Genomic DNA, 26,661 nt, shown 5'->3' with positions numbered 1-26,661 from the left:
TTGACAAATCTCTACCTGCCCCTCACCTGCAGACGTCACCGCACAGTGCAAATATCACTGAGCTCCCAATTCTCCTAGAAATTGAGTCAACATTCGATTGGCTGTGCTGCAAGGCTAGCAGGACCCACGGGATGCTGAGGCTCAGCTGGCATCAGTTGTCACAGCTCCACTGAAGCCAGCAAAGCTCTGGGGGTTTATGCCAGCTGAGACCTGCCCCCAAAAAGTTGATTCTCTTGCTCAAAGCCACAGGTTAGACCTGGCCTGAAGCCCAACAGTCTCATCTCCCAGTCTCCTGTGCTATCCACCAGACCATGCAGTCCTCACTGCCACCAATCTGCAATAGCAGCTAGTGATTACAGATGAGACCATGGGCTGGTTCCCTCTCTGTAGTTAGCAGAAACCTTTCTTTTTAATGATGATCATTAAATAAATTACACTTTTCCCTAATCCCTAAACAATCTCTGATTGCCTGTACTGAGAAATGGACAGCAGAAGGCTGAGGCTGGAGGAAAGATGATATGTGTGCATGTATGCATGTACGCATACAATTGAACCAGCCCCAGTTCTGCTAATAGCAATTTTGGATTTATTTCTGCTGCTCCCTACAGAGCAGTCCTGCAGGAGATGCAGATCTCGCTCAAAATGAGATGCAATTTAAACAAGACAAAACACCTTGGCAACTCTCTCGCTTGCCAGATCATGATTTACTGAAAGTGACTCAGGAACCACAGAGTAGCTTGTTTCCATCCAGGGTCCATAATTAATTAGGTCCTAGACCTTCACTGTGATTGCGGGAGCTGTGATAGGAAACATCTCTGGCTGTTAGCTGACTGCCACACAAAAGACTGCTGTAGAGGGGTAGGCAGCATGCCGGAGAAAGAGGGTAGGGACCCGCTTGTGGAGCTGGAGATAAAACAGCAATAGCATAGAGGAGAGACTGAGGATATTACATTCCTCTCTGGCAAGCTCGTGGTTATTTTGAAGGATAATCTCCCCGACCCATGTTGTGCACTCTGCAATGGGGAGCACATGTTGGCTAGCAACAGCATCCCCCGCTCTGATAAGCCAGCTGAAACTGGGACAGGGAAAGGGAACTCGCTTGAAGGAGCTGGAAAATCCACAGCTCGGGGAAGCAAAGTACAATTATTTCAAACAACTCAAGCTAAACTAACTCTCCTGGTTTCCAGATGAGAGCTCCCTCAGTGCAGGCAGGGCCTGCTCACTCCTCCTGGCTCCCCTGCTCCTGCCCCACAGATCAGCATCTCCCATCTCCTCTCTGCTGCTCCCAGGCTGCAGTCCACTGCTGCTCCGCTCCAGCCCTGGCTGATCCAGTTTGGTTCCCTTCACTATAACCTGATGCTGATCAATCTCACACCAGTCGTCTCTCCACTCCTCCAATGCAGGTGGACACCATATCCTCCTCTCATGTATGAAGTACTGGGTTTTTATGCTACACCTCTTTGCTGTGAACATCTCAGACCATTCCCTTCATGCCTGTGTAACTACAGCTCCTTTCAGAGCCAGTCTTGGTGAATGGTAGCTCTCTGAGGACAAAGCAAGGGGCTCCAAAGAAGCATTTGGGATTTCAAGGGGAATACTCAGGGTGCCCCATTTAGGGAACAGCAGGGTGATTTGTTCCTGCTAGATCAGCTGGCAGGGAGTCCTGTTCTCTTCTTGCAGCTGTGAGTCAGTGCACCACGACTGCACGATAAGCAAAAGAAAAGGATTTAGGGGAAGGACCACTGGGCAAACTATTACAGTAAGGAGGACTACTAGGGAGAGCTTAAAATAGGCACAGAGCAGCCAAGGCTCCAGTTTTAAGGTCTTACACTGAAGATCCACAAAAATGAACAGCCTGACACGCCTACATCAACAAAACAGGAATCTATGTGATATGAGCAGTCTTTTGCAATACATCAGCAAGAACCCAGGGTATCTCTGAGCCACAATCTATGCTAAAATAAAAGAGCAATGGGATTCTGCCCCTCTGACTGATGGATGTTGATGCTGTGAAGGTCTGGTTTGAGAAATCCTTATGTAGTCCATTAAACAAAATTGTTTGGGGAAATGGCATCACAGTGCATGTATCAATTCAGGGTTTTGTGTCACAACAAAGCTGATACACAAAGGAGAGAGAAGAATATGAAATGAACAGCTTCCCCCATTGCTTTTGCACCACACATACGTGCCGGTGGAGAACAGATGGAAGAAACGAACATTGTGTTGAGAGAGGAAAAGTGTTTGAAGGTTTATCAGAGAAGGAAACAGAGACAGATGTCATGCTTATGTGCTAAAACCTTGATTGTACTTGCAGAAATCGGATAGTCGATCTACGGTACGCCATGAGATCTGCTCTTATACTCTGACAGGGCACTGGGTAGGGACCAGGGTTGCTGCTGTACCTCATTCAAAGGATACACAGGGATTGTTGGTAGCTTCCCATTTAGAAAGAGAAAGGAAGTGAGACCAGGTGCACAGCAGTGAGATCCAAGCCATAGGTGTTGGCTCCACAAGGAGCACAGGAAAACGTTAACCTCAGAAACTCACGGCACTGTGAGGCTCGATTTTGGGTCGTTCCATGGCGATGGTAATGCAGTTCAGGAAAATGATCACCAAGACGATATGATCAAACATCTTGTGTGTGATGATTTTATTGCACATCAGACGGAATCTGCAAGAGAAAGAAAAAAGAGAAAACAAAAAAGGGGGCACAGAGACCAGCTATTAATGCTCGACTGGATGGGGAGGACCACAGCACCTCCGTGCATGGCAGGGGAATCAAGCGCTCAGTTTGCAAAGCAGATGAGCTACGATCTCCCAATCCCCTCCCTGGCAGAGCCGCACGTTGCAGGCAGATCGGGGTATGAATAGGAAAGGATCTGAGCTACAGAATTCGGCCGTTAACTTCAAGCCCTGGTAATGTTATAGGGGGCTTTGGGTCACTTGAAACACAGCAGCTGCTTCCGTAATTTGGATATGTGGCCAGGTTTGGATCTGACCCCCTGCCTGTTCCATAGTGCTCAGGTTTAGCTTAAATAAAGGAAGGAATACTCCCAGCAAGCCCGTGAGGGTTGAGCGCACATGGGATGAAGGGATAAAAGCTATTTATTGTGACAGATGGCTGTACACTGACCCAGGATTTATAATACCGAATTACATTTCCCAAAGTCTGTTTCCGAAAATCTCTCTAATCTTTGTGTGAATGAACTCCAATGCTGTCCTGGCCCATCAGCTCTAACATGGGAAACCCTCATTGAGCATGGGTGCATGTCCAGGGGAGCATGTAGGAGAGCATGGAGCCCAGACAGCACCAGCACGGGTGGGCTTTGGGAAGGCAAGATCTGGGGGCCTGCAGGGAAAGAGAGAGGGAAGGAGGAAGTCCAGGCTGAGAGGTAGGTCTAGGAGGCCAAGGAGCATCCTTTGCTGTGTTGTAAGTGTGCAGCAGGGCAAATTCAGATTCCTCTGCCTAAACAGTACCTCTCCCCCTTGCTTCATACTCCCCACGCTCCACCAAGTGAAAAGCTTGCAGAGCACTAGCATCATTAATGAAGGAAATGATGAACTTGATAAAGCTGCAGCCATGCCCTGGGCTATGGCTCTTTCCTGGATACTCCTATCCTGTGTGACCCTTGTCTAGTGCTGGAGTAGGGGAAGGGCTGGGAGTTTGGTAGAGAGAAGCAGAGCAAACCACTGTAACAAGGGCTTCCATGCCCAGCACCACCTAAGCGCAGCTGCCTTACCTTGAGTGAGGAGGGAAGATGTAGATGGACCAGGAATCTCTCTCTTTGCAGCAGGTCGGGAGCCGTGCCCGTACCCATGCCTTCATGCGGTCCTTTTTGCTCTAGGAGGAAAATATACAGCAGAACAGGAGGAAAACACAGAGAGAACTGTTAAAACAATAAAATCCCACACTTCCAAGTGAAGGACTCAGGGCAGTTTTTCACTGAACACAGATCTCCAAGTGCTCAGCAAAGCTGAAGTACAATGCTCTCCCCACCAAAAAGGACCCCTCTGGGGAGGGGAAGGAGCTTTGGCAGGCAGGTGAGGGCTGTGCTGGCCCTGTGATCTCACAGGGTTTCATCTTGTTTCTTCCTCAGCACAGTAACTGCATCTGGCACACAGTTAGCCAAGAGGACAAACATGATAAATAGACCCCTTGCCCAGAGGACTGATAACCGCCTCCAAAATAACCTGCTCTGGTCATCCTCAGTCCCTCCAGATACTCATCAGATGCTTACCTGAATCTTCTAAGGGCTTTTACTGTATTTTTGGGGGGCGGATTGTTGTCTAGGGTACTTTTAAGGGTACAGAATACTTATATCAGAGGTTATAAAGGGAGCAGAGGGAAGGATTCCTGCTACTTCCTAGGCCAACCCCTATGTCCCTGCACCACTGGGAGGCTGAAGAAATCATCTGGGACCTGAGTTTTGCTCCAGGAACACAATGGTGAGCATCTGCCTCTCATTCAGCATGAACAGATTAGATGGGAGATTATAAAGCCAGAAGGGAATGCTGTGGCCAGGCTGACCTTCTGCATGAACACGGGCCATTCGACTCCTGCAAATTAATTCCTACTTGAAGCCACGGCGCATCCTCAGCCGCACAGACTTATGCTTTAGATTGTCTCTAAGGTTATTTAAGGTCAGGAGGCCAGATTGTAAAAGCTTTAGCCAGCAGGTCAACTGAAGACATCAAGAACTGGATGCTGAGGGAAAACCTCATCCCCAGCTGCAACAGCCTCTGGATTAGGTTTGTCACCTTCTCATCCATAGGTCTCCGAGGCCAGGTCAGGATCTCTAATCCAATTGACACCGCAGTGCTAGCTCCTTCTGCATGGACAATCAGCAGAAGCCAGGCCAACACCTCGCCCACCATGCCGGGGCTTTCCCTTCCAAATCAAAGCACCAGATTATAAATCTACAGACTGACATGTGCAGTGTGCACCACAGTGCTTTGGATTTACAGACAAATAAAACCAAATCACAGCTCTTTCACTACTCTTACTTCTCTGCTACCACCTGGGCTTGGACTGGCATACACATGGGAATGTGACTGCACGGGCTCTCTGAAGCTTTCTTTTGCAGATGCTCAGAGATGTGAGCATGAAGCACTGCACAGGAATCACCACTCACAGCCCAGGAGCATCAGGACCCCAGGGCTGAAGCACTTCTGTTTATCTCACCCTGGAAACAGGGAGCAGGGATTTGTTTGGAGCCAAACTGTAAGCAATTGAAGGTACTCTGGGCTGTAAAAATGGGATTCGTTAGGGTAATTGGGTGGAATGGGGGAAGCATTTTCTGTTCCTCTACGCACTCAGCCAGGGGTCTCATTAGCAATGGGTAATAACTGGTGTAATGTCCGTTTTAATGAAAGCACTTGGTGACAACCTGAACCCTTCATAAAAGGAAAACCACCTTGTGAAAATAACAAGAAAAGTTTGAATAACAATAAAAGACGAGAGCTTTCTGCCCCTCTCCTTTAGCTGCCTGTCCTTCCCTCACCTTCTCTGCCACAGCACACCAGTAGGTTTTGGCCATGTTTTGGCTCTTTTCACATCACTCTTCCAACTCCAGTTAAGGAGTCAGAACTGTTCCCTACTCTCTAAACTGTATTTAATAGCGTATGCATCCTTGGGGTTGTCTTATCCCTTCAAGCAGCCTAGTTAGTTTAATCATCCATAGATTTAACGAAGGTAAATAAATGAGTAAAGATCAAGTGTCTGCTCAAAGTTGTAGTAAGAACAGTGATTGCTGCCCCTGCCTCTGGACATGGAGTAATAGCTGCTACTCAGTCCAATTCATTTTGCAAGTTGGAAGGTTTCCAGAAGTATCTATTATTCAAAGCAGTTCTGGTATTTATCATGGGGATTTGTAGTGAATAGTAATGCGTCAGCAGCACAGAATGCTTCTTTATATTCCTTTTGTCCAATTCTAATGCCAAAGATATTTTGGGGTTTGGCTAATTGTTGCAGCTTGCAGTTCATGGGCTAAATCAGATAACAAAGGCAAAAAGTGATCTTCCATCATGTCTCTCTATTCAGTGTGGTAGAGTGAGGGCAAGCACCAGGGTTTGGCTGGGGCCAGCTCAGCCAGTGTGCAGCCCGGCTGCTCTGTATGGGGTCAAGTACATCCACAGAAATCTAAAGGCAAAGGAATTATTCCAGATTTCCACCAGTGGAACAACGCAGTTCAGTTAATTTGAGCCAAATGTAAGATATTTGTGAAATAAAACCTGAGCATTTCCAGCCTAAGTCCCATCAAATGCTTTCTCCACAAGGTCCAAGCACACATCGAGTGCTTACAATCAGGCTGATTGCTGCTTAAGCCTGCATTATGTTCAAAGTGATCTATCAATTACGTGGTTTAAATCATATCTGTTTGTTCATAAAACACACCTGGACAGGATGAATAAAGACGTGGGGGGAGAAAGGAACTTCCCTTTAACTCAGTTGCTTAGAACTTAGACAAAATCTCGCTGGATAAGACCACCCAAACTCCCCCCACCACACGCAGGCGGGGGGTAACAGGCAGCAGCAATGCTGCCTTCACCTGGCAATGTGCTAACAGGGCCCTCTGATCCCATACCAAGGAGAGCTGCTGATAAATAGCTCTTTTTTTTTCCCTAGGACTTTCAGATATTAATGTACTTCTGAGGGCAGGATGAAAGGCAGTTGACATTAAAAGATGACTGATGCACTCCTCAGAGTAAAGGGAGAGGCTTAGATTTATAAAAGATTTATTATAAGGAATAGGGGGGAACTGCTGAAAAATGCTCTGTGAACGGCAACAGACCTCGAGGCAAGCTGTAAGCTGCAAAGAGGCACTCAGGACCTGATTTTTTAATATTAAATACAAAGCAGGGGCAGGAGGAGAGGGTTTGGGATGCAGCTGGACTGCATGCCATGGAAATAGCAAAGGGGAAAGGAGCTGCAATTGCAACGTGCCATTAGGTTTTAGGGAGGAGGGGACACATTGGGTTGCAGATTCAATATTTCTTTCACTTTGTGCTCTGAGCACTCAGTAATTTAGGCAGAAAAGCACCCAAAAGGATGCAAAATCCAGCAGATGTGAACAGCAAAGACCTTGCAGCAGATCCCTGATCTCGGTCGCAGCCACGTGAACCCCACCAGGCAGCAGATCTGCATTCAGGCAATGAAAAGTGTCTTTCAGTCCCCTGATTTTGTACTTCTGGGGCCTGATTCTGGCTGCTCACAGAGATGTAAATTCGGAATAAACTCATTGAAGGCAGCAGAGCAGCACTAATGTAACAGGAGCCTGGGAGATCCAAACGAAGCTTTTGCACTTCCTTTCATTTCTACGCAGAGGCAATCAAAACCAGGCAGCAAGGAGAGATGTGAAGCTTTGTTGCAGAAGGGCATATTTAGGATTACTTTGATCCGAATAACAGTCGAGTTCTTTTCTTCTTTTGTTGGTGGGGGAGTTCTGAATTTTATTTTTTCCCATTTAAAAAATAATTACTTTTTTCCCCCTGCCTTTGTCAAGGCTAATTTAGGGGAAAAGCGTCCCCAGAAACGTCATGAGAATATCACAAAGGGAAGCTCCACAACCTGAGGGCTCATTTTGCTAATCTAAGCAATATTTTCCCATCCATCTGGTTTAGTGATTTGCAGTGAAGACGTATTTTTGCACATAGAGAAAAGCACCAGCTGCGGATGTCCCAGTTGTGGCTTACGGGTGAGGGCACAATTTATTTACCCTCTTTTGCCTATTCTTTCACTAGACATTTGCTTCTGGCCACTCCATGAGAGAGGACTGAGGGACCTTTGGTCTAATCTTAAATGGCCAGACCTTGGTACACAGCAGACAATGTTTGGTTTAAACTAAAAGCAGCTGCTATAATAAAGATGAAACACGTGCATCTCGTTCAAGCTTATCGCCAGCGTGGGCTGGTGGGACAGGAGAGGAGGGACATGTCCCATCACACCATGTCCAGCACAAGGGAGGCTGCTGAATTCTGAGCTTGTGGGGAATAGGAAAGAACCTGTGGGATGTTTGGACCAGATGAGCTAGAAAAGGGAGATGCTGGAGCATGAAAAAGAAATCCCTAGCTAGCAATAAGGAGCATGGGCTCTTAATTACTTTCAACTGTGCTTTCCCCAAAAATAATTACTGCTCGTTTTCTCAAAAATTAAATTTATTTTATGGAGGTTAAAAACCAGGTGAAGACAATCAGTAAAAATCCCAGGCTGAGGATCCATGCTGGAGATGTAATGGGATAATGGCTTTTTTTAAAGGCGGTTCATGGCTGAGTGACTCCATCCTGCCGGCATTAACCCTCTTCCTCCTCCTGTTCCTTCTCTGGAGTTACCTTTGCCTTTCGCACCCCTTCTCATGCTCCACATTCCATTTTCATTCAACAATCTCCATGAAATACAGTAAAATCATGTCCACAAGCACAACTTTCCTGTTCTCGATGCTGCCCCGGCTACCATCACATGGCTCTACCCAAAAGCCATCTGCTTCACCAACAGAAACAGTCACCCCTTGGGATAACACATTAGACAATCAGATTTTTAAGCCTGAGAACAAGGTAAAGTGAAATAAAGAGGTAACCCGGGAAGAGCAGGAAACAGCCCAAAACCATCCCAGCCCGACACAGGTGTGACAGCCAGCACTGAGGGCATCCTCCTGCCCAGGTCAAGCCCCTCTCACCCAGCCATACAAAACACCTTGGAAAAGCAGACAAATTCCTCTTATTCCCTTGATACACAAGCATTCACATGGAAAAAGAGCCAGGGACCCTTGTCCCTCCCCTTTGCTTGCAGCCCTTTTAGTTAATATTTCCTAAATGGCACTTTTCAGCCCCTGAAAGACACACACTTATTGGCCTAATGCCTCTTTCATATGGAAATTAATTCAAAGGCTTGAACCCTGCCCTTTCCTTGCCTGTGGATGTCAACAGAAATTGTCTGCTGCTGTGTGTGAGGGCAAAAAGCTGAATAATGGTTGGAGAGCAGGGAAAGTTACTTGGTTTGGGTTTTTCTTAAAGAAAAAATAAACCCAGAAAAGCATATCCATCCCAAACTATCGTATTGGATATGCTTCCAGGAGACAGCCTTTACTCTGCGCCTTTTAGTGGAAACTGGGGAGTTTTGTCCTGATCTCTCCATCATGAACCAGCTGATAATGCACTGAAATACTTAATATAATGGCAACTGCATTTCTGATGGCACTCACAGCCCAGAGACCTTCTGGTGTTCTTCCAGGGCACTCAGTCTGGTGTGGTGGTGATGGTGAGACCTAGTCCCTGCACAGGCCATGGCTTTGCACCCACTCATGCTCTCCTGAGACAGGTACAAGCTTCACTTTGACAAGGAAAAAAGGCCAAAATAAGCGCTTGGCATTGCCTTACCATGTTGCCTTCATCATCACCGTCATCACAGTCCTGTCGGGGGTCATCCAGGTGGAGCTGGTGCAGCAGCAGACCTGGAGAGGTCTTCCCATTGCAGTCCTGGTGCTCGGAGGTGGTGGTTCGGCTGCTATGCATGCTGCTGGTCCGGTACAAGGAAGGCACCTGCAGCGTATCCTGGAGGTCGAAGGAGCCTTTCGTTTCCAGTGACTCCATGCGCTGGGGCAAAGAGCCATTGAAGCTGCCGGCCCGGCTGGAACGCTCCTCATCCGAGCTCTCCCCTTCCTCCGAGCTCTCCTTCCCTTCCCCGGAGAGGAGGGACCTGCGCTCGCCGCTCTGCCCGCGGCGCTTGAGGCTGGGGGCTCTGCCGATGCTGTTCCAGCTGGAGCGGCGGCTGTTCCAGCTGCTGCTGGCGCGCCAGGGGCTGTGCGGGGAGCTGCGGGCACTGGGCTGCGGGAAGGACAGGGAGAGCATCAGCCCAGTGCCACCCGCCCCGTGCTGCTGCATCAGCTGGGGCGGATGGATGGACAGCCCCACAAGACCAATGGAGGTGCGGAGCATCCGCAGGAGGAGGTGATGGGAGTACCGGGGACTTGAGCTCGTAGGCAGCGGGATCCATGGAGACGCCGCTGGCCCGGCGGGACTCATAGCCCTGCGCTGTGTCTCCAAACATGGCACTCTTGGGCATGGGCATCGGTGTGGCAGCAGTGTGTATGATGAGTGGTGGGGTCAGGCTCTTCTTCAGCTCTGGGTAGTCACTCAGGGCCATCACTGGAAGATACAAGTGGGTTTGAGGTGTTGCACCTCAAAGAGAATATCTACAGTGTTCTGGATAGACAGCCGAAGCTGCACAGGGATCGCTCCACTCCAAGAGTCAGGAGGATGGAGGATAAAAAACCCTTCTGGAGAGCTGAGAACCCATCCTTCAGCCTGTCAGGGGGATGTAAATCAGGAATGGGATCAGATGCCAGTGGGACTGGGCGCAGTGGGAGAGGAGGCTGTCATCTGCTGCCCCCAGCCTTCCAACCAACACCCGTCAGCTCCATCCCTGGGCTGCTGCTTGCCCATGCCCATTCCCTCCATCCTCCTTCCTTGTGGTTCCTTCATTTATGTCTCTGCAGAGACACCCTTAATGCCCAGACCTTGGGCTCAGCAGGGAGATTACAGCTCAAATACCATCATGTCTCTCTGTCTGCATCCCACAGTCCCACCCCACGCCGCAAGCCTGGTGCAACGTCAAGCATGCCACGGCTTAAAATACACCATTCTCTCTAGGAGGACCTTTTCCTTTGGGACACATTGTTTTCCCAGCAAAGCGAGGTCTCCGTGGAAAGGGCCTGACCTCCTGGGGTTGTTACTCACAGGCTGGATTTGACAAGTTTTTCTTAAGTCCTTCCTCCTCTTCCAGGCTGCGGTGATAGAGATCTCCCTCCGAATCAGACTTGGAAGCATCACCCTGGAGCAAAACAGAAGGGATTCAGCAGGGAGGGTGATGGGCCACTGTGCATGGAAACCCCTCTGAAAAACTGGATATTCCCGTCTCCAACACCACACCTACGGATCCACTGAATTTCGTACCACGATGCAACATCACCTTTCACAAAATGACGCATGCACATATTTATACCACAGACTAATTAACCTCCTACCAGGAAGACAGACTGCCTCTGGCTCCAAACGCGGCCCCAGAAAGGGATCAGGAAAAAGAAACAAACCATTGCTGAGTTTTTGCTGCTGGAATTGCATTCTGGGCAGATATTAGGGAAGGGCAGCCATCTGATGAGCAATTTCGGGGCAAAACTTGACCCTATTCATCTCAATTTATGCACCATGGCTTAAAACACTCTGTGTGTAGCTCTTTCTAGTGATGCTTCAATGAAGCAATCCAGGGTTCAGAAAGGGCACAAAGGACTCTGAGTTTCCAATGGGGACGTGTCGATGGATGCCCCACCAGCACAGAACCTGGTAACGACTGCCATGGGTGGCCATTCCCCTCCCAGCTGCAACACACAACAGAAGCAGAAGCTTTGGGGATTTATGCTGTATCATTTTGGGGATTTAGATTCCCCTGTAGCATTTCAAACATTGGGGTTGAGCGAGAGCTGCCTGCTCTGACATGTGCCCATCCTTGGGAAGGGAGAAAAGTTTATCATTGCTCGCAGTGTGGTGCCTGAGCTCTGTGGCATGGACCTCGTTAGGGATGTCCCTGTGCACCCCACTGATTCTGTCCATTGGCACTGCAGAAAGGTGCTTAGGATGTGGTATAGTCAGGATACACCTGACGGGCAATGGTGCTCGCCAGAACGATACCCATCCAAAAGAGGAGGAATTCAAGGCTGAAACCGCTGCTCTGGCAAAGGGCACCAAGCCCCGTCGTGATGGAGGAGAAGTGGAAAGGGAGGGAGGATGCTGGGATGAGAGAAGCCAAGCAGATCCTCAGCTACTTCAGCTGGTAGAGACCCAGGAAACCCCACCAACACTAAGCTGCATCCCCAGGAGCCCTGGCCAGCGCTGTGGAGGTTTGGTGCTCGGGTACCTGTTGGTTGTAAAAACCCAGAGGCGCCCCAGTGTGGAATGGGAGGAATTGCTGGCACCTGACACAAGGTCCAGTGCCCTGCTCCTCTGTTGAGCAAAACCCCAGAGGGATGAGCCCTAACACTCCCAATGGGGTCATTAAACAGTTAAGGGGATCTTTTTCCCATGCGGACTGAATACTCTCAGTCCGTTTTTAAGGCAAAAGAGATTGTGATGTGAAGTGTTGGCTCAAAACTTCCCCTCCTGAGGATCCAGGACTTCTGTGCTATTCAGGGAAGCTCATCCTGCGAGACACAGACTGGGAAGGTCAGGAATGCACCTTGCAAGGGGGAGCAGTAAAGTCAGGCTGGCCTGAGTCAAAACCATGTCTCCGTATGAACAGGGGCTCCAGCTGGCTCCAGGTACGCTCCCTGTGGAGGCTCCCAGCTCAGCCCGTCAGTGGGCCTGCCAGGAATTACTCATTCTCCCTAATGGATTATTAAAAAGGAATAAATAACGGGAAGAATTTTATGTGATTTGTATTCCTGGAGTGTTCTTTAACAGCCTAAAGGAAAGGTTTAGGGTGCATGATGCGTGCCGAGATAGAAAAGCAGAGCTATGTGAGGACTTCCCACCCCCTTCCCCAGCACCAAACCCCACATCTGGAGGGCAGAAAGCATCCCCTCCAAAACACCACGTGCCAGACTCAGAATGGTGCAGGCAAGCATCGCGCAGCCGGGGCTGCTGCCCGTTACCTGGTCTTGCACTCCCAGTTTGCCTTTCTGGATAGAAAAGGGGTTATGAGAGAACAGGGAGTTAAAATCCTTTTGGGGAACGAGGGTACGTCCAGATGGACCAGATGGTGCAATGGCTAAACCGGCCTGTACCGAAAGGGACTGACACACTGTGGTACGATGGGAAAGGGCTTTTGTGCTGAGGGAAAAGCACAGACTTCTTGGAAAGGACAGAAAGGGAAGGGGGTGGTAAAGAGAAAGGTGAGGGTGGCAGAAGAGTAACGCTTGGGGTGTGCAGCACTTCAGAGATCCACAGCTTCCTCAGACCTGAATGGGACCACGTCACATCCTGACCCGTGCTGTAGTGCGGCATCTCACTGGCAATCCCAGCGTCCCGGCCAGCCTTTCTGGGACACACTGCCGCCATCCAACCCTGTCCTGCTGAGCACGGGGCTCTCACACACACGTGTCCACGAACAGACTTGATTCCAGGTCCCTTCAGTCCCAGGCACCCTCCTCCGCCTGCGTGATGGTGTGAGTGCTTCAGCATCACCATCCGCATCCCTAGGGAGGTCCCTGGGATGGGACTGTGCTGTGTCAGCCCCACGGGGAACCTTCCTCAGGGCAGGCATCCAGAAAGGGGTTGGTGAGAGCGGGGGTTGAAGCCACCCCAAAGCACCCACCTAAATTTACCTGGCTCCCCCAGAGAAGGAAGGGACTTGAAATCAGGGCTGACTTGAAAATGAGGACGACAAAAAGGAAACCAAAACCACCCCCAAAACACCCAAACAAACCCCAAAAGAATGACAGCTACTACGATGAGAACAGCACCACGGCATGTGACCAGGCACCACGAGAGAGACAACCACGGTGGGTGGTGGGATGTGCTGTGTGTACATACCCCCGACGAGTCGACAGGCAGCTGAATACAGCTTAACTGCCCACTCGCGTCTTCTCGCTTGGAGATCTCCTGAAGGAGAAACGGGGGGAGGAAAGGGGGAGGAAGGGGAAGGGGGGGTTCAATTGTCACAGTTTCAACAGTAGGATTGAATGGGGAATCAAAAAACACATGAGAAAAGGAAGGAAAGGAGAGGGGAAAGGGAGAGAGGCAGCATGTGGCTGCGATGGAGAGCTGGGCTGGGACACCCACTCCACTCAGCACAGGGAAGGGCTGGAAGATCTCAGGTGGAGTGAAGCCGTTCGAAGGGGCCAGCCTTACCTTTAAATTAAGTGTTTCAAACAGAGCTTTCTTCATCTCCTAAGTGATAATTGTGCTAATGAAACACCAGCTAATTATTGAAAACATGATTTTTTTTTTAATTCTTTTTCTTTTCTGCAGCTGCATAATGGGATCTTTATTTATGACGCCTTCATTAAACGGCAGTGGAGGCTTTTAATGAATGTTTGATTAACACAACATTAGTCCTCTTACTGTCAGGTGAAATACCTCATTTAAGGAAAGCCACCAGAATCTGCTGTGAGTTCAGATTCCTCCTCAGCCCCGTTAGTGGAGACACCCATTTAAATCAGTGCGGCGGTCAAACGCGGCAGAGAACAGTAGACAAGGAGGCACAGCCCTGTCCTTCGGGGCTTTGCCACACAAGTGGCCCCAGCAGCTCCTCACAGCACCAGTCCCTCCCTACGCGCTTGGAAAGCACAGGCCATTTTTCATCTCATTGTGTCTCCCCTTCCTCAGGGATGGCTCTCCCAATGCTCCAATGCTTCAGCAGGTTACACACTGCGGGAGGGCATGGGCTGTCCCACGAGCTTGCCTGCAGGGCAATGTGACTTTCCTCTGGTTGCTACACAGGATACAAAACTCATCCCATTCTAGACTGGGATGAAGAGTTTAAGAAGGACCGATCAGCTTTGGGGTCTGGATGTTTGGACAATGGTGCCTTGCTAGTGATAAACACTTAAATTAAAGTCTTGAGTTGTAACAGATAAAGACACGGAAAAAGCATTGAAAAACATGGAAAGACTTTTCTTTCACAAGGAAAATCCCACTGGAACCATTAGGAATGCAAAAGGTAAGGGATGCAAGAAAAACACCATCCAAAATCCCTGCTGCTGGAGAAAGGACTGTTAAAGCCCGGAAGAAGTCCATACTCCAGGTATGCTACATCCGGAGAGCAGGCAATGTTCTGCAGAGGAAAGGACAGAGGAGCTGAAGGACCTGTGGTACTAAGGAGGGAAGAGGCACAAAGGAGGGGAAGGAACAAATCCACAAGTGAGGATGGCCAGAGACAACGGGACACAAAACTGGGAGGATTACCAATGGAAGAATACCCTTTGGAGATAGTATTGTTAGAAAGTCCCTTAGAAAAGGAGCTTTATGCCTGACAAAGAGGAGTCGTTCTTTGCTTCAGAGGGAAGTCCCCTGGGCAGGGACCTGAGAGGTCAGGCAGCAATCTCAAATTAGCAGCTTGATCAAACGGAGTCCCCTGCTCACCTTCCCCACACCAGCACCGGGCTCCACTTAAATCAGAGGACACGCAATCAAAAATAACCACACAAAGCCCTCTGTGTGCCTCTCGCTACAGAGAAGCCAGTGACCAAATAGAAAGGCAAAGAAAAAGAAACTCAATGCTGCAAAAATACTGCTCCGTATTTAAAGTTTGGAACAGGTCCTTTTTGTTTCTCAACTGCTTATATACGTCTGCTGCCTAGCAACTGGGGCTGCAAAGCCATGCACTAAAATTAACGAGGTGCTTGCAGATTGAGGAAAGGCACTCAAGGACCCGGGAGATAAAGGCAGCAGCCCTGGGGTTGTGTTTCAGCCCTGAAATCTGAAGGAGAATGTAAGAAAACATCCAACAACCCAACTCAGAAGGGTCAAGTGCAATCACGGGAGGGAGACGCTGGGGTTTGTTTACAGCGAGAGATGATCTCTCTATTCATTCTGCTTAGGAGAGGATCCTTTGTGTGCTGGCTAGCGAAAAACAGGACGAGATCTGTTTGCAAAGCTACACATCAGCCAAGCTGAATTAACATAAACCAGCAAGGCCAGACCTGGCTCTTGACCTCCAGCAGATGTTTGCTCCCTGTTTGCTGAGGGAAACTTGGCTTGAGTCAAGGGATCTCTTGAACCCATCGTAATTTATGGGAAAAATTGTGGAGAACACAGAATAAGAAGGTTGTGGAAGAAAGATTATTATTAAAATAATCCCAAAAGATAAAACAATCAAAGCCCAAGGTAAAAAATAGCACCGTGATCAGTCATGAATTACTAAAGTCCATAGACATTGCCATGGTTGGGCAGAACTGGCCAGAAAGGGTTTGGTCTTTGGAGGCAGCTGAGGGATCCTGGTTCCCTCAGTAGGCTCTGGATGCCAGCACAAGCATCCCTGCCTTCAGGCTCTCTCAGTGCTTCCCTGACTCAGAAGTTACTCCCTGATTTACACTGCACTTCAAGCACATTTACAGCTTACACAGAAACCCTGCAGAGGAAAGCAGGGGCAGGGATGGGGCAGCTCCGCTGCAAAAAAACAGCCAAAAGCAAACCTGGGGAATGCTGCAGGCGGTTCCCCTGGCTCCAGGGGAAACAAACCCTCAAGGGCATGGTTATTGGAATCGAATCACAGTGCATTAAGCCAGGGCATGAGTTTACAGGGAGATGTGCCATGGCACCAGCTGGCCGCAAGCGAGCGTGGGATAAATTGCTGCTGAGGGAAACAGGCTGGCGGAGCGGGAGCATGGGATGCTCTAGCATGAAAAACCAGGCTGAGCCAAGGACCAGAGGTGTCAGCCTCCCTTGAGGACCGGGGGTTGGAAAAGGGGTTGCTGCATTTAAAGCCTGCTGCATTTAGAGTCTGCTTTCTGTACGTAGCGGATGCACCAGGTGATCTCCCACTTTGTCGACCTTCAGAGAATCAATTTGCTAGGCTGAACAAAGGTTCGGTTTCAAAGCCATCATCACAAGCAGACAAGGAGCTTTGTACCTCTTCTCGCTTGGGCAAGTGAACATTGTGCTATTTGGGAGAACCTGGAAGTGATCTTCCCTTCGGCTGAAATGTGGAGGGGGTTTACAGACAGAAACAGCTACAACAATAACAATTAGAAAAGCATCAACATGGAGAGAGACGATACAAGAAATAAGAAGTATTTCTTCTTGCTACCTCCCAGTACGACTCCATTACCTCCAAACTGCGCTCCAAAAATAGTAGTAATAATAGTAAAAATAGTTCTGTGCAGAGATGTTCATAGGGTGGGAGGATATTATCATACACAAGCCATAGATCTTAAATAATATTTAGTCACCCCAGAGTGCTTATAGAAATCAGGGACAGTGTGTAAAAGCACAGCCTGCATGAGCAGATCCCAGCAACCAGTTTTCACGTTAGATTTACCTCTCCAGCACCCTGGGCAGGGTGTTAAAGTCCCCTTCCCTTACTGATGTTCATAGACAGTCAATCTTTGCAGAGAGCGGGTGGGCATCGCAGGTCCCCCACCATGGGGACATGCTCACTTGCTCCGAGTTGGACAGTCGGGAAGGCAGTAGGATGAAAAATAGGTTATGTTCAAACCTAAGTGCCCCCCTGCCCTTCCATGAAAGCCTCCAGCAATCTGGGATGTCTCATGGAAGTTTGCAGCCCAATGAAGCAGATGGCAGAGACCTGAAATCATGTACTTTAAAATGTGCAGAGCATTGCGGGGCTGGGAACAGGAAGAGCTCCATGAACACATACCATCAAAAAAAGATAATCATGTCACTAATCTCTTACCAGTCTGCGTAAGTTTTCAGGAGGGGCTTTTAATCTGGCTGACAAACGCAGTGAGAACTGTTTCAAAGACACTGTCATAGCAGCGATCCCATCCGCAGTGCCTGACTCACTGCTGAATTCCCACTCCTGCATCAATGCTAACAATGCTTTTCATTTAAGCCCTTCGTGTAAAGGGCTTGCTGTATTAAACTGCACCGTGGCTAAGAAGGAGAAAAAGAATAGAAAGAAGACTTAGTGCTTCCCCCCACTTTTTTCATGTACCACTCCTGTGAGCACATTGCTGTCCATCTCAGAAATCAAATTCCGGGATCTGGAGGACCTGAAACTTTAGAAGAAAGCAAAGGCAGGAGCGTGAGGACATTACCTCTGTCTGGAAACCCTCTACCAGGATGGCCACCAGCAGGTTAAAGAGAACATAATTCCCAAACGTCATGAGAGCAATGAAGTAGAGAGCAGCCCAGGAGGAGGTTGAAGCCATTCCATTGTAAAGAACCTTGTTCCAGTCTTCCTGGGTCAAAATCTGCAGAGGATGGATATGAGGAAAATGGAGATGCTGGAGGATTGTGTGCTGTTTCCTCTGAGCCCAGCTGGGTACCTGTGCAAACTGCCTGTATCAATTATGAGCTGAAACCAGGTTCTGTCCTTTGTCAAAAGATCACTGCAAGTGGTCCTGATCTCATCCTCTCCATCTCCACCTTCTGCACTTACTTTCACCCACCCAGCCCGTACCCTGCAAATACAGGTGCCTCCTGCCTCAGCAGCCCCTCCTCATGAGCTCCACAATTTATCCTGGAAAACAATCTGAAACCCCCCATGTTCCTGCACTTTTGGTTTTGGGTCCTCTCCCTTCCATGGCAGGGAGCTTCACTAAGCTCTGTTAGATGCTTTGGAAAACAACCCCAGCCCTTGCAGCCCCCCAAAACACACAAGTTGTGGAAGTCCTGAGGTAAAGGTTGGACTTAATGATCTTAAAGGTCTTTTCCAACCTGGTTGATTCTGTGATTTTCCATTCTGTACCTGGAAAACGGTGACGATGGCCCAAAGCAAGGAGTCAAAGTTCTTCCTGTCAGGCAGCGTGTCCCCATCTCTCTCTGAAGCAAACTTACAGCCAAAGAGGTGCATCCCCAGGATGCTGCATGGGAAGGAAAGCAGGGGCTCAACAAGAGGACCACAGTACAAACCAGTAACCACACAACAGGGCTGACTCTGTCCTAACTCCACTTGGGCAATTCCTTTTATTTTCTGTTAAAGAGGAATCATCTTTTCACTGAAAAACGCACCTCAAGATCACGCAAACCAGTTGTGAATTTATTAATTGGAATGGGGAAGAACCTCTGAGTTTTGACCGAAAAGCATGCCCACTCCTTTTAATTCTGCTTTGTTTTTCCTTTTAAGTCAAAACATTGTCTTTCAACATCTCTCTAAACAAAATGTTTTGACTTTCTGTTTTGCAATGACACATTCTCAGCAAAATATGCTTCAATTGAATTAGGAAGACGAAAAAGAGTTTCTGTGAAATGCCTGAATTAGACATATCTGGGGACCTGAAACAGCTTTCTCAATTTTGACAAGAAAACAGAATACTTTTCATTTTAGGCTGATACTTAAAGGATAATTTGCTTTCCCCTGTTCTCATCCAGTAACCTGAATAATCAATTTATTCACAGCTCTACTGAGCACCACAGCTGCAAATGGTGGGTTTGGAGTGAAGCGTCTCACAGGGAGATGGGACACCATTCCATGGAAGAGACTGGCTTTCTCCAGCCTTCCCGGAGCTTGGAGTGCTGGAACACCGGAGTTGGCTGTGACAAGGGGACAAGTTCTTCTCAAAATCTAACCCGAAATCCAAAATCTCAGGGTTATGCCAAGCCTATTTCTAACCACTTCTTAAAGAGGCCATGCAGGAACACAAGCACCACCAGGGCTGACTTTATTCTAGGAACATCACCCTCTTCTTGGCAATATTTTTAGCACTAGGCTTTCTGGTAGGCTGTAAGTAATGGGACTGCTGTCTTGGGGTGGTGTCAAGGAATTATCCAGCTGAAAGACTTCCCTTGTAAATCATCTTGCAAAGACACACGTCTCATTTGGCCACAGTTAAGAGAATTCAGGCAGGGCAGCAAGCCACTGCCAGCGCTGGCCAGCGATGCTGCTCCTGGGACCATCCAGCTCAGCCAAGTCCTGCTATTGACTCTTACATCTCCTCACCTTGCCACGAGATCCTACATAAAAACCCAGAGCAACCTCAGGATGGGGAATCAGAAGCACTCACCTAAAGATGAAGATGAAGAGCATCAGCAACATGCAGAAGGTGGCCACATTGTCCATGGTCTTCATGAGGACTACGAGCTGGCGCTGGAGGGCTGGCATGAAGCGGACCAGCTTCAGAACTCGCATAAGCCGAAAGGTCCGCAGGACTGACAGCCCCCCTCCTTGCTGGCCCACGATCTCCCACACACTAAGGAGGAAGAAAAGGTCACTGAAGGATGAGAAGACAAAGCCACATAGGAAAGGAAGCAGAGGGAGGGTGAAATTCAGAGAGAAAAGGGATGGCAAGCAGGCAGAGACACAGTTGCCAATGCCCCTGGTAAACTGGACTCCATCCAGGCTTGCAAAGAGCAGAGCCCCACTAGAGTGTCAAAAACACTCCTGCAAATCAGTGGCTGCAGCTGCAGGGGCAATTACAGCCTTTGCACAAGCCAAAAAAACAGAGAGCTGCTTAATCGGACACTGGTTGTACCATTTGGATGCCATCAGGACATTGGGACTGATAGCTTTCTGCTTGAGCCTCTCTAAAATGACTATAAAATAACCCCAAGATATGTATTAGCAATTGTGTCTAAGGGCATTAATTTACAGCAGAGAAGCATAAAATGTCACAAGAAGGTGTTTATGCCCACTCTCCATTACTTTCTGTTTAATTAAACAGTCAAATGAGGGGAAACACACATAAAGAAAGCTCTATGTTTGTACCTAATCACCACGATGATCCCATCAAAGATGTTGTATGGATTCTTAATGTAGCCAAAAGGGCCATAAACAAGGACTTTCAATAGCATCTCCAGGGCAAAGAGGCTTGTGAAGACTATGTTGCTGATCTCCAGGGCGTTGGTAAGCTCCTCTGGCTGGGGAAAGAAGGGGAGGAAAGGGAGACAGTAAGGAGCATAGCTCCATATCCAAAATTATGTCTGGAAATACAAGCCCCGATACTGCAAGTGTAGGGATGCCGATGCTAATGGTTCACTCCAAGCCCAGGAGAGAGAAGAAAAATACTATCAGAGTATTTAAGGCTTATACACCCATTGTAAAACAAGCAGGTAAATCCAGACATGGACTTCACTTTTATCGCAGCATTAGTACACCTCAGGAGGTTTACACAGAAGTGGCATGTACTGAGTCTTAACACTTTCACATCCTCCAGATCAATTTGCCTTATGCAGGAGGGATGCTTTCTAACATAAATACACTTTTAAGGCCTGAATTTTTGTTTAGTATCTCATCCAAAGATGTAAGCTAAGATTTTTCGAAACCAGAGACTGGAGGTGGTAAAACTGGAATGGCTCAAATAAAAAACCATTATCAGGAGACCCCTGCTACTGAAGGAGGGCCCAGTCTTGGCATTCCAGCCTGGCAATCTGAGGCATGAAAAACCCTTAACAAACAGACATCTGCTAATGTTAGACCTAAATTAATACCTTTCATGTTCTTCTAGCACGTTTCACAGGCTGTTCCCAACAATGCCTGCAGACACCCAGCGCTTTCCCCAACAGGTGGGTGGGCATTATTGGAAAACATATGGCAGAAGACAAAACACGGTGGTGTAATCTGTTTAGGATCTGGCAAGTCGGTGGCAAAGGCACAAACAGAATCTGCAGCACCAGATCCTTTCTCCCCATCTAACCCCAACACGCAGCTGCAATTGCCATGTTTCTGTTTAAAGGCTTCATTAACATTAGGAGCCATCTGCGGGGTCATGTCGGCAACGCTGAGGTGCCCTGCAGGGCACTGGGCTGGCGCAGGTCAAAAAGCACCTTACATACAGTAGGTGCTTGATTCTTCGTAGGGGTAGTTTGACACTTAACTCACCCAGATACTCTTCTAAATCCCCACATGTAACCACATGCAGCTTTAGGTGCCTGAACACCATGGTGGGTTATGGCCAGATGTGCTAACTCACAGCAGCTATACCGCGAGCAGAAGCCAATGTATAACATGTGCTGTTGACGACTCCCACCACTCACATGAAACACCTTGGTGGCTGGCCAAAAACTTAGTACAGTTTCAACCAGGAGCTGCCATGCCATGGCACAAGTGGTTGGATTTGGCACGAGGTGACCCAGAGGTGGCTCAGAGGCAAGGTCAATGCTTGATCAACTGTGCTTCAGAGCCCCAGGAATCTACAGCGACCAAGGGCTTCACTGATATATACTGGCAAATAAACAGATAAATCCACGTAGGCTTTCAACCCTTTCCTTCTCAGGGTTGAAGTCTCCAGGTACAGCTGGCCAAGCCTGTGCAGCTCAAGCTCTTCCAACCCAGTGTGATGGTTGATGGTACTGCAATCCCTGGGGACTTGCACTGATGCTGGTGGGAGCTTGTGATGACACAGGATAGCAAAGGGGGAAACAGCAGCATTGAAAATAAAAAGTTATTAAACAAAAGGGTGGTGTTGAACACTTTCTATAGCTCAAACGTCCTCGCTGATGAATGCATCCCTTGGCTAGAGTTTGACAAACACCCCGAACATACATCCCAAATCACCTTCTCACTGATCTACAGCTAAGATACAAATGCTTCAGCTTCCGATATTAAATTCAGCTCTGGTTTAAAAATCATATACCTATGGGAACACTCGGACACAAAGTAATAAATAGGCCGAGAACTTGTGTCAAGCTGCACTTCAGGATAATTTCAAATAGCTGAAAGTCTACATCAGTCACAAAAAAATGCCAACTCATTCATGAGAGCCCCAGCACTGAGGCAGGCTGCGCTGTTATCGTTACTGCAGCAATCCTGCTGGAAAGGAAACGTGTTCCTGGAAGCTTTCATTCTCATCCATCATCACCACTAACCTGGGCCCTCAAGGCTGATTTCCACCCTCTGTTCTCCCTCTGTGACCACGCTGCCAAATCTAACTGGCCCCAAAGGCACAGCCTGGTTAAATCCCTCGATGCGGGAGCAGCGCCCAGCATCTCCCACAAGCTGTGGCATCCCTTCCCCATGGGGGCTGACATGGAAAACCCAACCAGCCCCTGCAGGGATGTTGTGTAATTAGCATGGATTAATGAAACTTTGCACTCTGTGAGCACCTTCTGGTAGAAGATGTTATTGGGATGTATAAATCCAGATGGGAGGCACTGGCAGGACACAGCTGGGTAATGTGGGGAGCGCCAGGGGGAGCAGCGCTTATGCTGCAACTGCCCCAGGGTGCCCAGCATGTGCTGGATGGTCCATGACCAGCCCATGAAACATCCCTTGCAGCACACAAGAGCCCCAGATACTCCTGGCACTGGCACAGAAGGGCTATGGGTGTTGGTGCTATAGGTGGTGATGCTCGCCACCCACAGCAGCACCAGATCCATCCATCTCCCCCTGCTTCATCCCAAAAAAGCCGCCTGGCCCCCCACTCTTCCTCCGCACGCGCTTCTCCACTTCCCTCACAGGAAACAGTTTTTAATATCCGAGACATCGGATGCCCACAATAAAAATGAAGAGTGTGATCTCCTGAACCAGAGCTGGGGGAGGGCGAGGCGAGCATCTGCTGGAAGCACGACACAACCAGACCCGCCTGAAATCGAGGAGCTATTTTGCTTTGGGAAACAACACATCCCCAGACGGTTCAGACAGGGCGATGAGCATTCCTCACAGGGTTTTTGCTGTGGAGCACTCTTCCTTCTCCCAGGCCTCTTGCTCCCTCCCAGGGGGTCCCCAAGGGAAGCTCATGAGTCCCCTGCAACAGCTCCACATCCTCTCAAGGGGCACATCACTGCAGCCAGTCCATGGGACCCCTGCCATGAGCACCAATGGGAACTGTAGGTAAAACCAGAGGTGGGCTGAGATCATGATCCTGCCCAAAGGAATCACAGCCAGGCAGTGGCGATTCAAACACTTCTGAGAGTACCAGCTCAGAATTCCATGCAGACATAGATGTGCATAGATAATAAGACTCCCTATAAGATGCTTCTGCTCTAGAGAAAGCACAAACATGTCCAAGACATCTTTCCTTAGACATCATTACAATACAGCAGGAAAGTGACTTTTCTCTCCCATGGGGATGGAAATTGTCATCCCATCCCAAACAGGAATGCAGCATCTCCCAGCTGGTGAAGTGGAACACTTTGTACCCAAAACTTTGAAAGCTCTCCTCTGTTTCAGTCCCTATTCCCTTACCCATTTGATCTCTATCATAAATCAACTGAAATTAAAAAACATTTTAAAAAGTCAGCTTGAAGAGAACATGGAACTTTTTGTTCCCCAGCTGTTCCAATGGGCATTTCAAATACCTCAGACAACTTATTTCAATAAATTACTCCTTTTTAAAGACAGTTCACTGAAACAGCTCCCCTCCCAAGCTTCAAGTTTGATAAACTGCCTTTTGCTGACAATAATCATCTAATCAAAACAATATTGACCAACTGTAGACATAATGTACCTGGGAGAGTCACTGATTTCTGGCACAAAACCCGCTCCATGGTTCCTTGCTGGGTGCAGAGGAACAGAGCAGCTTTCCCTCTGAGGGGCAGCCAGGGCAGGTTGCATCCTTCCCTTGACTTACTTGGAAAACAAGCCCCTCCAGGACCCGCACTGGAAAAAGCATCTTGTGGGGATGCAGAGCCTGGGGTTTCTTTGCAGCACCCTGATTCCCACCACCCCAATTACAGCACATCTGCCTCAGCTTCCCCATTAAAAGGAGAGTCTGCTAATTCTCTGTCAGTAACAGCAATGACTTATTAAAATGAAAGCATCCTGTAATTAAACGAGCAATACCCAGAAAGAGCAAGATGCAAGTGCCATTCAGCTGTGCACAAAACACCAGCTCTTCAGATGAGTCTTCGGTAAATACTGATTTCTGTTTCCAAGACATCTTGCCTTGCTGGACACACAGACGTGGTGTCCTGGATAAATCATTCCCTGTTAGCTCTCTGTTTGTGTAGTGTCGATTTGTTGATGTACCAAACAGCACATTGACAAGCTGTGGCAGCACATAAAATAGGAGCAGACAGCGCAGCATCTCCCATCAACACCACGAGGCAAGCGAAGGCGGCGGGGAGGAGGTGAGCCACGAGCACCCATCCGGACACAGCCCTGCCTGGCAGGGTGAGAGCCACACTGGCGAGGAGGGGATGCTCTGCACCCTGCCTTTGGGCAGGACTGCCTGGCACCAAGCCGGGCACTGCTATGGGGACAGGAAAAGGCAAGGGAGGATGTCCCCAGATACTAAACGCTGTGTTGAAGGGTATCTTTGTGCTAGACTAGCGCCTTGCCCTTTTTCAGCATTCAGAAATAGGCTGTAACTCATCTCTTTTTTTTTTTTCTTTAAGCTACATGTACATGCTCACAAATGAGGATTCCAACGGCAGAGAGATGTGCTTCATTTCCACCTAGGCACAAGACAGTGGCATACGGTACTGCTTCCTGCGCCCCGGGCTCCAAGGTGTCTGCTGAGCAAGCATGGCTGCAGGCAATGAGTGGGAAAAAAGGTGAGAACAGGAGCTGGGGTTATTAAAAGCACAAACTCCTGTGGCTGTGTTCCCCAGTTCCTGAAAGACAAACCCTGCTGCATGATAAAGTGCAACCAAGGGCCCTGGCAGATGGTGCACAGGGCTTACAAGGCTTCTGCTCCTGCCCTCCTCCAGCCATGACCCATATAAGGCACAGGCTCTTCATCATCATCATCGCCATGGGAATGTCTGGTATGGATCCATCCATCACCATTTCCCCCTTGCCCAGGCAGTGAGCTCCAGGCTGTGGCTGAGCCTGGTCTTGCCCAGCCCCTGCCCCAGGGGATGTCAGCACAAAAGAGCACAAGCACCCCAGGGTCTTTCCTCTCTGTCTTGCTAACAATGAAATTACATAGAAAAATCACTCTGTCTCTCCACAGTACAGAGGGAGAGACGGGGATGACCGCCCAGGAGGCAGATCCCTCCTGATCCTGAAGGCTCTGCTTCTGTGAGCGGATCCAGAAGACAGTGAAAACTTCTAACCCATTCAAACGGCTGCAGAATAAACCCCTTCTGAAATCATTACCATGGCAACCAAGGAAAAATAACACAGAAAGAAAATACTGACCTCAGCTATTTCACAGGAAACACCAACAACATTTTACTGACTCATCACTTGCAGACTTTTAAATATATATACACAAGAAAAGAATCAAATGGGTCACACAAAGATGCGATTTTCAACCTGACACCGGTCCATTAAGATCCTCACCACCCTCCTCGTGGGTGCAGACACACGTCGGGTCTGCCTCAAAACAGGAGCCAAACCATGAATCTTGGGACCAAACACAAGGAATTCTGATGAATGGGAGCAGCTATTAATTAACAAAATGAAGTGCACTTTCTTTGCCCTCTTCTGCACCTGATTCCCCATCATTTATAGCTCATGGCTGTGTCCTCAGCCAACCAACAAGCCTTCTGCATGCCCTGCCCTCATTGCACCCACATTCTTAACTCTACCTTAGTGCACCCACTGAGTCACAGCCATCCTGAAAACCACTTTGGTTCCCTTCAGTAAATACAGCCCCTCTCAGCTCCAGAGCCACTTGCTACTTTATAAATAGAAACCCAATCCACACATATTTTCAGTGATTACATTCATTGTCTTTGGGGCTCCTTAAAAGGCACTGGGCTTTCGCTATTGTCCTGGGTCCAGCAGTGTGAACCTGAGTCATGTTTAATCAGAGCCTGATAGACCGACAGGCTCCCTCTTTTCATCCTTTGCCAAGTTGGTTAAAGGAAACAGTAGCAGGATAGCAGAGGGTTTTGCTTTGCTCCTCCCGGAGCTGGAGACACGGAAAGGGCAGCGTGCTTGCTGCTCGGTGGGCTGGAGGACTGCTGGGAAGTTCAGGATTTGAAGGCATTCATTAAAAGGAAATTACTTTGACAGACAAGCGAACAAGTCCTGTTTCATCCCTTCGCTGCATGGGAAAGGAAAGTTTTGTTACGGGCTGAATGGAATGCTGCAAGAAAGGGAGGAAAGCAGTGTTTCATTTGGAAATACGAGAGCTGTCTGCACAGGAGGGACTCCCCTTCCACCACTGCTGTTGATCTCACCTTCAACCATTCTTCCCTGTTGATGTCCCTTCCCACCCCACA

General features: G+C 48.6%; 1 protein-coding gene across 11 annotated transcripts in view; it reads right to left on the bottom strand.

The window, feature by feature from the left end:
* Positions 1 to 26,661, bottom strand: part of CACNA1G (calcium voltage-gated channel subunit alpha1 G) — a 138,887-nt gene that overhangs the window by 43,668 nt on the left and 68,558 nt on the right. For 7 of the 11 annotated variants that reach the window (XM_065693235.1, XM_065693226.1, XM_065693228.1 and 4 more), the window contains exons 11-20: positions 20,315 to 20,466; positions 19,614 to 19,799; positions 18,359 to 18,473; positions 17,706 to 17,861; positions 13,519 to 13,587; positions 10,732 to 10,825; positions 9,956 to 10,140; positions 9,373 to 9,819; positions 3,741 to 3,841; positions 2,548 to 2,671 (exon numbers count right to left, since the gene is read on the bottom strand). In XM_065693235.1, coding sequence (XP_065549307.1) covers positions 2,548 to 2,671; positions 3,741 to 3,841; positions 9,373 to 9,819; positions 9,956 to 10,140; positions 10,732 to 10,825; positions 13,519 to 13,587; positions 17,706 to 17,861; positions 18,359 to 18,473; positions 19,614 to 19,799; positions 20,315 to 20,466 — 1,629 coding nt within the window. The remainder of the gene's footprint in view (positions 1 to 2,547; positions 2,672 to 3,740; positions 3,842 to 9,372; positions 9,820 to 9,955; positions 10,141 to 10,731; positions 10,826 to 13,518; positions 13,588 to 17,705; positions 17,862 to 18,358; positions 18,474 to 19,613; positions 19,800 to 20,314; positions 20,467 to 26,661) is intronic. The other 4 variants (XM_065693229.1, XM_065693233.1, XM_065693232.1 and 1 more) reach the window with 1 other exon arrangement.

Source organism: Lathamus discolor, chromosome 13 (genome assembly GCF_037157495.1).
Source record: "Lathamus discolor isolate bLatDis1 chromosome 13, bLatDis1.hap1, whole genome shotgun sequence".
NCBI lineage: Eukaryota > Metazoa > Chordata > Aves > Psittaciformes > Psittacidae > Lathamus > Lathamus discolor.
Note: the sequence above shows the minus strand (reverse complement) of the source record. Positions and strands in the feature narration are given on the sequence as shown.